This window comes from Harpia harpyja, chromosome 3 (assembly GCF_026419915.1).
Source record: "Harpia harpyja isolate bHarHar1 chromosome 3, bHarHar1 primary haplotype, whole genome shotgun sequence".
Taxonomy (NCBI): Eukaryota; Metazoa; Chordata; class Aves; order Accipitriformes; family Accipitridae; genus Harpia; species Harpia harpyja.
In genome coordinates, this window is record NC_068942.1 from 54,686,685 (window position 1) to 54,700,755 (window position 14,071).

Consider the following 14,071-nt stretch of genomic DNA (forward strand, 5'->3'; position numbering starts at 1 on the left):
CAAATTCTTTTTCTTCTCACACAAAGCACATATATTCAACTCTAAGCAAAAGGAAAAAGGGATGCAGTTAAATGTAAAGCGTATTTCCAAGCAACTGTAGAATAGCTGTACTGTTACTATTTAACAGGACTTAATTCAAAGCAAAAAACTCATACAGGAATATTCAAGTTATCTTACCTCAAAAATAAAAAGAATAGAATCTAATTCTTCTCTCTGAGACTTGTGACCTAGATGCAATTAGAAATAAATAGAAGATACACTTTCATTATCAAAATAAAATGTAAAGAACACCGACAAAGATCCTTAGATGTGTAAAACAAAACCGTGCATTTCTACAACCATAATTTTGCATTTCTTCTGCAAATAAAAAAAAAGTGTATTTCATAGTCATGGTTTATAACAGTTACAGTTTGTATAACTTTCTATTACGGCATCAACAGCTGGTAGAGATTAAAATACACAATATCTTGTTAAACAAAACTTAGAATAATTCTGCAGAACACAAAAAGTATAACACCTTAAGAATCCTCACTTTGCAAAAGGGCAAAACCAGTCAGAGATAAACGCTCCTTGCCCACCTCCACTGCATGCACCTCTAATTGCCCTGCCTTTATTTGCAAAGTCAGTGCTTACACATATTTCTGCACAGCTACTGTTGCCATTTGTGACAACAGACACAGTTATTGATAACACCCTGCTTTATTTTATAACAAAACCACAAGCACCAAGACAAAAAGTGTTCTATTTGAAATACTTACCTTTCTGTTTAAGACCTACTTCAATAGTCACAAAGTTTTCAAAGAACACATAATATATATGTGAGAAATGTAGGTCGAAAAACTGTTTGAGATCAATTGATTCTGCATTTTCTGAAAAATAGAACAGAACATTGTTTTTATTTCTTTCAAATACTCAGTCAATCACTGCACACCATTATCCAGTAGTAAGAACTGAAGATACTTTAAAAAAAATATCATTATGGGTAAATAAGTTCTTAAAGTTTTTATTCTTTTAAGCTGAAGTTAATGATGGCATGCCGTAAGTGCCTAGTGAATTTTAAAACAGGAAGCAGCGTCTTGCACACTTGTTGATTGCATGACAGTAATGCCTACAAACCCCAGTCATGAACCAGAATCCCATCAGGACTAGCACTGTACAGATGAATGTTGGTTTAATTGTTAGTTTAATAGAAATAAAGCTAATGACGCTGCCCAAACTCTACAACAGAAAGACCACCCCTGTCCCCAGCTAATTACTAGACACAACTAAGCTTACTTAAGAAAGTGGGAGAAGGATGATAAGTGATGACCACCTCTGCTCTGCAGAGAAACAGGTTGGGAGGAAGCAAACAGCAGCACTGGATTCCCACTGCTGCCTCCTTACTCCCTCCAAGCTCCAACACGCACTTTCCTTTCCAGCCTGGCCCAGTCCCCCCTGTACTCCTTTGATTGTGTGGTCTCAGGAGATCAGAAGCTGGGACCTCAGGGATACCCTGAGATGGAAACATCATCGTCAGCGTAGAGGGATGTGCTTTCTTGTGTACCCCAGGAAGGTGTCTAGACTTTATTTCCACAACACCCTAGATGGTTTTGTGCAAATCTTCAGTTAAAGAAATACATGATGATTTATCTAGATTAATTTTAAATTGATAGTTTTAAACAATCAATTCTTTCAAGCCTTAGTACGCACTGAACCAAAAGACACTCCCTGTCCTGTTATTTAACTATATAAGACTAGAGAAACTAGGTGGACAGAACAATAGTATGGAAGCACAAAGGAACAGGGAGACAGTATTTTAAAAGGCAAAACTGTCCCCTTTCAGAATACTGATGTGAAACAAAATAAAAAAAACATGAAGAAAGGCGAAGCAAATGAAACCTTCATAACCTTCACCTGCTCTATACACTGAGGCATCATCTGTCACTGTAGATATATCTTTTAAGTCCCCCTCTAATTCTTTATTGGATCATGGTTTTTTAACCCTTTTTAGAATGACATCAATCTTCATCATCTCACATGACTGGAGATACAACTGGTAGAGTATAAAGCACAGAAACAATCTATTGAAAGGATGGCCAAAAGCATGGCATATTTTCAATTCTATTTTATTATGTAGATATAGAGGACCGTCAACTCAATTTTATCACAAATATTGCTATAAAGGTTTTCAATACATGTTCAATTTTTGCAGTACCACATCATTCTGCCAACGTCTTGCATACTTAGTGTAGTGGAGCCAGAGTGCTCTTGGAGAAGACAGTGCTATATTAACAGCTAATATCAACTCCTAAAGCAAGGCAGCTTAGCTAGCAATAAACTTAGTGGTCCAGAGTGGCAAGCATGTGCCTGACCATCTACAAGATTACCAAACTTCCAGTTTTGCAGAAACCGTTACGCCACTTACAGATCGGCAGCTGAACTGCTAGAGTTTAGAGTCTGAAATATTAAACGACAACAAAACCCAATTCCACTTTAAACAAACTAGACCATGATTTTCAGGTGGTCAGGGCAAGTGCACAAGAAACAGAGCTATGACTGGAGCATAGGCACAACCATTATAAGCACTTCCACTCATGGGGCAGAACCCTAAGTGAGTTATAGATTATGGACAAGAAAATAGAGCAGGAAGCAAATCAAAAGTGTTTTGAGATAGGAGGATTGAAGGGAAAAAGAAAGAAATGTTTGAGACTTTCCAGAGAAAGGAGGGTGGCAGAAGATAATCTTTTAGTCCATATATTTAACTGCTGTAGGAGAACTGCATGTAGAAAGCAGTGGAACGGTTCACCTGATGTGAAAGAGCAGAAAACACTAGTTCCAAACACTGAAGGGATTGGAAGCAGTTAAACAGGGTCTCTGCCAATCAACACGCAGAAATGCTGCATTTTTGCAGGCACATTAAATGTTTCGTTTCCTGAAACAGGCCCTCATTCTTTCCCCAGACATGGGTCAACTATGAAGCAGACAAATAAAGAACCCAAACCAAATGTACTCTTTAAAGACTCAATCTTAACACAACAGTTTGCAATTTTTGGAGACGCTATTCCTACAGGCTTCAGGCAACAAACAAAAGGCTTGCCCACATAACCAGCTGAACAGTGATTCTCATTTTACCACATAATTACTGTGTGACACTTGCATACATACAACTAGCACTGTGTTAAGGCATTCTGCCTTTTCAGAGTTTGGGGGGGGAGGGGGCAGGGAGGTGCAGGAATTTCAGGGGATGGTCCTCCCCGCCCCCCCCCCCTTTTTTTTTATTTATTTAAGAACAATGTGGTGCCAATCACCTCAGAAAGACTCAGAGAAGCACTGGTAAACCTGTATTATAATCAATAACACCCAATTAACACTAAAAGCATACCTTCAGAATACAGCTATAGCTTTGAACAGTAGGATGAAAGTAAAAAATTCCTCGATGTAACTTTTCTAGCAAATGCATTTCACCCTGATTTCTTACTAAGATCACACTTGATAGGATAATCAAAAGCAAGTTTTTGGAATTCAAACCAGTTAACAACTGAATTCTTGCAATAAATTCTATTGCTTCAGATGGAAGAAAATAAAAATATAACATTTTATTTAATGTGAATTTTGTCCTGGCATTACCTGAAAATAATACTTATTAAAAAACTCACAGACTATTTCTGTTAATGCTGAAAACCAGCATTCCTTCTAAGGGAGGGAAAACACACTTGTGCATCTGATAGGTTTGCCACCTAGAGCAAAAGAGAGCATATGCTCATCATCAAGGGACACCAATAGTGATTCAGTAAGCTGTTGGTCCAGAAATTTGGAACCTTGCAATGGTCAAGAAGTTTGGAACTCATTATGCATATACCCTGACCAAGAATTATGGCAAGAAGGAGAAGCAGGGGGGGGAAGCAGATACAGCATGGAGATAATAATCTAGACCTCAGAAGAGTTTGATCTGGAAATCGTCTAGTCTGGCAGCTGCATACATCATTCCATTTCACAGCTACCTCTATACAGAACACAATCCACATGACCAATACATGCATGGAGAGACTATTGCTCTTCCCGATTACTTTAACATTAAAACTTCCAGCTATACGCTGCTGTTATAGCTTTCTTCATTAATTAAGGAACTGATATTTTTTCCCTAATGAAAATGTCTCTAAAACATTCAGTTCACCTTTATCCTTGTGATCAACTAAAGATACAGCTCTCCAATTCTGTCATCTTAAACCATTTTCTCCAACACTAGGTCACTGTCTCTTCTCTATGCTCTCCCAAAGTATCATGAATGCTGCACACAGAGGTAAAAATAATTTCCTCTACAAGGACCATATGTGTGTCCTTTTCACACAGCCTTGAACTGGGAATTTGCAGGAAGTTGCTTGTCTGCTTTGGCTACTTAATCTTTTTTGCCTTTTTAAGAAGAGAGACATAGCCTTGTTTTTACATGAAGTGGGATTATACAGAAACAGGCTTTCCTCCCTAACTTACAGTGCATTTATTTATTTATTTTTAAACAAAAGAACTTCATATTCTCCTGCCACAGATTCATGTACTAACACAAACTAACGTATTCTTTGTGTTCTTGGTACTTATGCCCACATTGGGAGGAGGGAAGGACTCAGAAATAGATCTGGCACCATATAAAGTAGTTAGAAGTTTCTCAGAATGGGAGAGGGAAAAATGGGACATTACTGTATTCCAACAATGTAAAAACTAAAGCTTCTACTGTACAAAGCATAGTTCCGGTACACTAAATCCAGATTTCCAGCATCATTTATAGAAGCTGTTCGTCAAGGAAATAGTTCTCTTCATGCTTCACCAGAGCAAAAACCATGGATCTTTGCTGATTTTCCCTTAATTTTCTGTAACCTAAAAATTGGTACAAATCTGATCTTTGCATTAAATCTGTGTGTTCAGTGGTGCTTTTGTTTGTTGTTTTTTTTTTTTTTAAAGGAGAAAGTTACATTTAAGCACAGAGGCAACATACAGCTTCTCTGTCCTTTTCTTGCTCTCATAAAATTTTTCTAAAAGTAGCTTTAGTTTTTTCTAGATTCAGCATTAAGAAGGTAAGTTACCTTTTTTGGTTTAAGTTTTAGAAGTTGCATTCAGCTTACGATTTCTGTTCTATTTTGATGCATCAAACAGAACTGGACTAAAAATGGAAGGCTAGTTAACTAAGCTATTTGTATGACCCTCACGACGAGAGCATTCAAGTTCCAGATCAACTGGAATTCGTATTTCCATTAAACCCACTGAAAACTGGAAGTTCTACTATTCCCCACCCTACAGACTAGAGCTGTAGCAAAGAAGGACTAAAGAAAAAAACAAACCAACAATCAAACCAAAAACCCCTCCACCTCTCCTACTAAATTCTGTGCTTACATGTGACTGTACTTTTAGGAACTTACTTTCCTGTATTTTCAAGTGGCCAACTCTTTTCTTAGGAACTTATTTTAATGTATTTTCAAATGGCCAACTATTTTGAAGATCAATTTTTTAAAACTTTCTGAAAGGTTACATCCTTTTCAAGTATCTCAGTAAGATATTCAAAACTTAAGTGCCCACAGTGATCTTTTTAGGAAGGGAAGATTCTGGGCCAAAATTTACTCTCACACAGAGTTCTGTGGCAGAGTGAATTTTCTGCAATAAATCCCATTTGCTCCAATGTTTCAATTATCAACACATTCTTTTTAACCAGGAATAATTTGCAACCACAAAAGCATTTAAATAAAAATGTAACCCTTTAATATTACACATTAGAAGGATACTATTTGAATAGCATATCATACTTAAGAATTACAACACAGGAGTACCACCTCAGAGAGCTTAAAAAGTGACTTTGTCAGATGTAAAACATGGACCAGAAAAGGCAAAGCAGATTTTTACTGTATACTTAAACTTGTAAGGGGTCACCTGAGCCAGATTCTGCAAAGCTTACATGTTTGCACGTACAACACGCCAATCCTGTGTAGGAACGGGATCTCAGTGGGCTTTAACTTACATTATACACAATTCACCCTCCCTATCTCTTTTGTTTTCTACATATTACCCTATAAATGATTATAAACTAATCCACAACATCTATTACATATTTGTAAATTAGTTGAGTTAGCAAAAGGAAATGCATCTATACTATTTAGATGATCGCCTGCTGTATGAAATTAAAATATTATAAAGTACTTTCTGCACAGGACAGAACTTTAAAGGTAAAGAATCAAAATACTGAACTTAAAACTAAAACAAAAACCACCACACAGATCTTAAGATACATATTCACTTTTCTGAAGAGTTCACACAAAGCACCGCAGAAATTTACTGTAGCATTTAACAGAATAGTCTACATCATTACAAATCAAGTTGTGGTTTTACATTCAATTTTAAGCATTTCAGACTTTAATAGTATGTTTACACATAAAATTATTACAGCACATAGTATAACAAAAACATTACCCTGTCTCATTCCTAGATTTACTGGCTTTTAAGTCACTTTCCCTCATCCTTACCCAAAAATAAAATACCAGTGACAACTGCAGCAAACAATGACCTGGAAGGTGGCCAGACTTCTATTTCTGTAAAGCAGAGGCCTGCTATACAGTGAAGTATTTCAGTATCAATTCTCATAACAAACTGATGTCATTAGAAAGCAAGAGGTTTCTAAGAATCCTCAATTTCAGTTAACATACAATCAAAATAGCCAATAGAACTTACTCATTCTTAATTATCCAAGCTGAAAAATTTAACGGCTGCTTTACAGCAAAACAGTACAGAAGTTCAGTTACATACTGACAGTCTCTAGAATAGAAAAGCATGTCATTTAGAAAGGTTAAGTGGAAAACCTCCGGAACTAACTGGTGGCTCTGGCATAGTTAACAGACTGTCAAAGTGAAAGAGACCAGATAGCAAACCACAACACTTCAAATAGTGAGCTACAAATGCAAATCTATTAAACAAGGGCTTCACATTAGCCCTTACTGTTTCAGATCACTAACAGCTACTTAACAAAAACAATTCAATTTTTTTTAAAATGTGATTTTGTCAAAGAAAATATTCTTGATGGTTTTGGTACTGAAAAAGGAACACACTTCAAGAAATCTTTTAATGGACTTCTATTTTGCATCAGACAAGTCTGAACTCCTGACCACCACCATCTTTTAGATACAAACATACAAGGAAAAAAAAAAAACAACACCCTACAAATGAATAAGCAGGTTAACAACACTAATGAACATCATCTACATACAAACTGTTACAAATTTTAACACCAGCGCTCTATAGGAATGAGCAGAAGCAGTTGACAGGTCTCCAAGCTAATTCTTTCAGGTTGCTTGCAGACTCCAGAAGAGTTACACTAGTAAACTTTTAAGAAATGCTTCTGTAACAACTCACCCGTGTTCCAGAACTTAAGCTTTTATTTAAGCAACTTCAAACACTTCTGTAGTAATGCACTTATTTTCATTCTGACTGTCACAAGCTAAACCCATAAACCCACACAGACCTTTCCTCCTCATCCAAGCGGTCAGAGCCACCTCTTTATCTAGCCTGGGGCTCTGATCCAACTCCATCCCTTACCCTTCCAAGCTAGCAGCACTGGCCACCGGTGCTCTCTGCAAGTCAAGTGTGACATTAGACAAAATCCTAAAGCAAAGCAATTCTTCCCCCTTTTCTCCTGGCCAAAACAGAACAGAATGGGTTCAGGGTTAAGTCAAGACTGACAGAACATCAAGTCTAATTTCTTAAACTGCACTCAACCCACAGCCAAATCCATGAATTACAGTGGTGACATGTCCTCTGCAGTTAGAATTACCGGGAAAAAAAAAAAAAAACAAAAACTACAGCTCTTGCCAAAAATAACACAGCTTTGCACATCCACAGAAACTTCTGGAACAGTTATCTCCAAAGAAAATTCCAGGCAGCTAGTTTTGCTGTAGCTTCTCACTCACCTCTCACTTTAACAACCATAAAACATTTATCATTTTTTATAGTATATAAGTGATATTGTAATTAGTGATGTTGATGATGTGCAACACCAAGGAATGCCATCCAGCTGAAGCATTAGGGCTGACTGCCAGTGAAATAGATTTCTTAAATTAAAATCCCTTCAGACAAATGCAATCTCTGTTTAAGTATATTGTTTAATATTAAACAATATATCAGAATGGATGTCCAATGCAGCCTATTTCATTCTGTTTGGTATAGCTTGACTTTTCCCTTTCAGAGATTGCTTACATGAGATGACGAGCACTAATCAACCATGAACAAAACAAAATAATAAAAAAACCACCCCACACTTCAAATACTCTGTTCTTTTAGTGTTACATTTTACAAGCATTCTCTCCATGGTTCCAGAGATACAAACAATGTATTTTTAAGATATCAGATGCAAATAAAATAATTTATGGGAAATAATATATTCCTTTTTCCTTTAATCTGGATTAACAGATTACAGGCCTGTAACTCCTACTCTACAAAAAACATGAAGAAGGAAAAAAGAAAAGAAAAAAATTTTTAAGAATTCAGCCCTAAAAGCAAATCTTAAACCAAGTATATTCATTTGACTTGCTTGCACACAGTAAGATTATGCAGAAATCATTAAGTATTTAAGGGTTTTAGCTTTCCTTTTTTTTTTAAAATACATATATTTGCAAATTCTGCCTGAAACTACAAATTCAACAGGTAGCAGCAACATATGTGATATCAAAACTAGAATAAAACAAGAAGTCAATATTGTTAAGGTATGACACTATGAAAGGGTCACATATCTAGCTGCCTTAATTATTTACAGAGTTCTCAAAGCACTGTTTTAACAAAAGGACAAATCAAACTTGATTTGGTGCTTGAAGGATTACTAGAAAAAACTTTTATGAACTACCATTCAAAACCATAGAATTTTAGTTTGATGTTGAAGTCTGATTAAACAGTGCAACACTGATTATAAGAACAATGCAATATTATTTCCATGTTATTTCCTCTTAATCATCCTAAAAATTGCAATTAGCTGCTAAATCACTGGGGACTGCTAAAAATACGTATTTTTCTGGAAAAATCACAGGCTTCATTCTGCCAGGCAATATCTAATTCCATAAGGCACACTATGTGCCTCCACTTCCATCTGCTAGAAAAGTCTCAGTGATCACACCTGCACTAACTGCAGCTGGCAGCCTTCCTTATAGCAGGGCCTTGCTTCTGACAAGGCTGAGCCACTGCCATAGAGACCGCAAGGGAATCCCATTCCATGTTCCACTCAAGGTTGATACGCTCTAACCACTGCAGTAGCTCACAGTAAACAAAACTGTTACAGCCTTTCCAGCGTTTAGTAAGAAGACAGAAGAATAGTTTGATAAAAAGTCACATACGGACCAAGATAGCATTAGGGAACTGTACGAGACTTCAAGGTACTTCCCAGAACTAAAAAAGAGGGGGGAAAAAAAGGGGGGGGGGCACGCGATGAACACTTCCCTACAGGAAGAAACTAGTAACACCTCAGAAGAATCACATCTCTTAAAGCAGATAGTTCCAGCTGTTTCAAGAAAAATACTGCATCAGGAAAACAATGAAAAGCAGATTACCTTCACTCACAGACTGATATGTCCCAGTATATGAGACTTCAAACTCTTTAAAATTTTTCTTAGCATTTCTTAGCAATAATAATATTTATTAGTACTTGGAGGTTTCCGAAAGGCTTTAACCTCTATTAAAAAAACCCTTATGCCTGTGACATGCGTAAACTGGTCACACATGATATTTACTTTAACAAATAATTTAATCAATTCTGAATTAGTCACCCAAATTTCACTGAATTTTCCTTGGTTCCTGAATTACAAAAAAGGCTCAGTAGAGCGAGACTGAAGCAGAGCAGAGAACCAGCCAGATACAGGAGACTGGAGTGAAGTTGCAGTTACCTACAAAAGAGTTTCAGCAAAAGAATACAAATGCATTTCCCCCGGTATGCCTATAACTGAGTTAGTCTAGCACTCAGGAGCTTCCCAAGCCAAAAATCTTTTACTGTATCTTCAAATTTGGTAGGCCTTAATAGACTTTTTTTCCTAGTCTTTTTCATATATGTTACTAAATTTAAACTGAGTTGTCACCAATGACAAGATACTGTTTCCTTAAATGATACAACTCACTGCAATCTAAGTTATCTTGTAAAAGGCATTTAAATAATTCCATCTAAAGGACACTACTTTTATTTTGTTAAAAATAAATGTGACTTGCCTCTGTGCTATCCACTCACTTAGTTTCATATTAGGTTCTCTGAAATTGTTCAGTCTCTTATGGTTTTTACTAACAATCATATTTAACTATCTTAAATATTTTTAGATGATGCCCAACTTGCACCATTGCCTTGCAGGATCCAACTGTCAATCTTTTACCATAATGAATTTTTTTAGATTTCTACTCTTTAGCTAACAGACAACAAGCAGTCTATAATTCACAACCACTCTGCCTCTTTTCATGACTATTCTGTTATTTTAGTTTACTGGAGAACTGCTGCTTTGGATGCCCTGAAAAAATAGAGGGAAAACGAACTAGTACTCCCTTTCCTCCCCTCAAGTCTTAACCATGAATCCAAGGCCATGCTTCAGTTTATCACTGCTGAACCAAAGACTAAAAAGTACAGCAAAAAAAAAAAATTAACTCTGGTTCAATACACCTTGCAGGCCTACTGAAAGGATTTTAAGTTTAAAAACAAGAGAAAATTCTCTCCTTCTCCTGGGCGTGAAACAGCAGAGAATTCTCTTCTGGATAGTATTTTAGTCTCCAATATGCAGAGGCTAAGAGCAATAAACCAGACAAATCATTTTTCATTCATAAAGATGCTGAAGAGAGCTGAAGTGAGATTTCCTCCCTTATCCCCCTGGATAGTGTGTTGGGAATAGCTAGGTTGGCTCCCCTGAGCACATGGAAACATGCCCATTATTATGCTGGGGGAGTTGTCACCGAAGAAAAAAGATAAAACAGGAAAACGCAGCACTACGCTGCTCAAGCTGCAGGATGGTGCCTCCATGCAAAGCCACCTCAGGTAGCAGTCTATCTTATGTGGGCACATTATTTTTTTTTAATCTGGTCCTGCAGACTAGTCAAAGAAACAATTGGAGAAGAAAGGGCATAGAGCTTATGCTTTGAAAGCCAGTTTAGGGAGCAGACAAATTTAAGGAATAAGGCAAGGAGGTGATCACAGCAGAAGGCAGACTTCAAACAGTCTGCCATATACTGCTCTTCCACTACAGTGGGAATATGTAGAGAAATATCCTACTCCCCTGCCCCCCAAAAAAACCTTGGTTTTGTACCTTGCGCATCTAAGAATATCTGCATAATGACAAAATCTTGTAGATGCATCTAAGACAGATAACCTGAAGAGCACCGTTACACCCTTCCCTACTGACAGTCACACACTGTATTCGCCCAAATTTGGAGAAAAGATACATGGGAGCTGTGCTTCAATGGCTGAGATATACGCGGGGGGGGGAATGGCCATCACACAAAAACATGCCCCAGCAGATTTAGTCTGTCCTACAGCCAGTAAGCAGAAACCTCAGATTAGATAAGAATGTCTGCTTGACATAAAGCTCATGGCTTGCATCTTACAGAATGCATCCAAGTATTAACAAAGCTGACGGAAAATCTTGTAAATAAAAGACAAGAAACAGAAACATCAAATGTAGAACAAATCAAAAATCACACAGATTGCTTTGCAGACTAAAGCAAAACTAGAAATATTCAACATACTTTAGCCAGGAAACCTAAATTCAGAGAGGTACTTAGTTTCTTTATAGTGCTCTTTCCTTTTAAGTTTCAGCTGATGAAGTAGCTAAAAATAAGTACAAATCAACATAAAACAAGCCACAACTGGCTCAAGTACAGCTAGTTAACAAGAGTGGCAACATGCTGAGTGAGGCAAGAAGATACATCTGACTACTGAATTGTCTTGGATAGCTAGCCACCCAACTATTCTCCATTTCAAAAGTCTAAATAATTATTATGTTGCAGAAAATAAGTCAAGCAGCAGCAGATGCTGCCATACAGGAACACCTGTTACTTCAAACACCAATACAAAAGAAAACAGGGAGCAATAACCGCTTTCCTTTGAAAGAATCCAGGTTTGGAAGCCAAGGACAAGGTACTTAAATACCTCCAGACTGTGGGCAGAAGCCAAAATAATCCATTCAGTACTCTGCACTAAATACAGAATGCAGTTGCCCTTGACCCAGCCCTGCTCACATGTTGATAAACTGTCAGAAGCAACACATGCATTTACAGAACTGAAGGGGCCAAGAGACGCTCCAGTGCAAACTTCTTTTTTCAAGGACAGCTTGATGACAATGACTTAGATTTTTACAGACACATGCAACTAAAAGATATTTTGGAATGGTTAACTCTGGTTTTTTTCCCCACTGTTTTTTCATTAGGCAATTATTCCATATAATCACAATTTCTAATTCACTGGTCAGGTTAAACAGCTGTTCGCATGGAACTGCAGCAGTACTTAAGTGCTTATGTTCCCTCCTTGACCAACTGGCGAACCAAAAGTGTTTCCAGACTAGCTGTATGAATGCTCCTCTACATCTACTCTAGTGAGCACTTCTTGTTGTAGCTCTTACCTTGAAAACATACACAAACGTAAGTCGTTACTGTAAGCATTTATGGGAAATGGACTAGGGAGTGACAGGCACCATTAGCACTCACCAGCCTCTCTTACTCAAGCGTACCGACTTAGCAGCATTTATGAAGCTCTAGAGAAGAATTCACGGGGGAAACACACCAGCTTTTCGCCTCCCTCCACAGTTGCCAAACGAATTCCACCTTCAGATGCGGTGGAAGCGTACGTGCCTCAGTACAACAGCGGGGAGCGAAGCATCCCCCGCCGGGTCCAGCGGCCCCCGGCACACAGCTGAAGCCTCGCCGCCGCCGGCCCCGCGATGCCGGGCGCGGGGCCCTCCCTCCGGCCGCCGTGCCCAGGCGAGGCTGGGCCGGGTGGGGTCTCTCGCCGGAGCAGAGCCCCGAGCCCGCCTCCCGCCCTGGCGCCCAGCCGGCCCCTCGCAGCTCCCGCTTCTTCCTACGCCGGGACCCGGGGCCGTAGCCCCCCTCTGACCCGCTCGCTCCCTCCCGGCCGCCCTCACCGATGAGGACGCGCAAGTGCTTGAGGCGGGTCAGCGGGTCCTTGCGGGTGTCCAGCACCTTCTGCGTGGATTTCCGCACGTCCCCGTGCGGCTTCTTGGAGAACATCCCGCCGGGCCCGGGCCCGGGCCCGGCCCCGGCGCCGCGCTCCAGAGGCGGACAGCGGCCTCCGGATCCGCCCGCTCCGGGGCCCCTACATAGCCAGCGGCAGCGGCAGCACCGCCTCCGCCGCCTCCTCCTCCTCCTCCTCCTGCCTCCGACTCCGATGCGGCGGGGGTGCAGGGGCGCGGCACGGAGCCAACTCCCCGCGGGGCGGCCGGGCCGGGCCGGGCCGGGCCTAGACTCCCCCTTCCTCCTTCCCCTGTTCTCCTCCCGCTGCTTCACGACAGCCGTCAGGTGCGACCCCAGGCGTCCCTATGGCAACCGCGCCGTGACGTCACGGCCGGCGCTCCCCGGCGCACCTCCGAGGCGCGGCGGGCGGGCGGGCGGGCTGGCTGGCTGGCGGGCGGGGCTCCGCCCTCCCTCCGTCGCCCCTCGCCCCTCGCCGGGGGCGGCCGGCCGGCTGGCCGCCCGCCCGCCCGCCCGCCAGGTCGGTCGGTCGGTCGGTCTCAAGGCTGGGAGAGGCGGCGCGCCGGTGGGCAGCTGCTCCTGCCCGGGGCTGTCACGGGTGTGCTTGCCAGAGGATGGAGAGCAGGCACCGGAGCGGGACAATTAGGGGCTCGCTGCAGGATCCTCTGCGCAACTCGGCGACAGCAACTGGTGCTGGAAACTGTACTTCAGCTGTTTATAAGTAGAATGTAAAGTTATCCCATTATACGGCTACTTCTGGCTAGATAGAGGCGCTGAAGTGTAGTGAGGTAATGGGGGAATCCCGTGGGGAATAAGGAAATAAAATGCAGGCGGGGACCGTGTTCACCAAGGCGGTGACTCCAAACCTTTACTCAAGCCTCAGTTGTGCAACCGGCAACAATGC

General features: G+C 40.5%; 1 protein-coding gene across 13 annotated transcripts in view; it reads right to left on the reverse strand.

Moving 5' to 3' along the window:
• Positions 1 to 13,481, reverse strand: part of RALGAPA1 (Ral GTPase activating protein catalytic subunit alpha 1) — a 135,020-nt gene extending 121,539 nt beyond the window's left edge. For 6 of the 13 annotated variants that reach the window (XR_008234504.1, XM_052782628.1, XM_052782626.1 and 3 more), the window contains exons 1-3: positions 13,101 to 13,481; positions 759 to 869; positions 178 to 227 (exon numbers count right to left, since the gene is read on the reverse strand). Coding sequence is in view for 12 of the 13 variants with exons in the window: in XM_052782628.1 (XP_052638588.1) it covers positions 178 to 227; positions 759 to 869; positions 13,101 to 13,206 (267 nt within the window). In the remaining variant the exon portion in view is untranslated. The remainder of the gene's footprint in view (positions 1 to 177; positions 228 to 758; positions 870 to 13,100) is intronic. The other 7 variants (XM_052782637.1, XM_052782636.1, XM_052782635.1 and 4 more) reach the window with 3 other exon arrangements.
• Between the last annotated feature and the right edge of the window lie 590 nt (positions 13,482 to 14,071).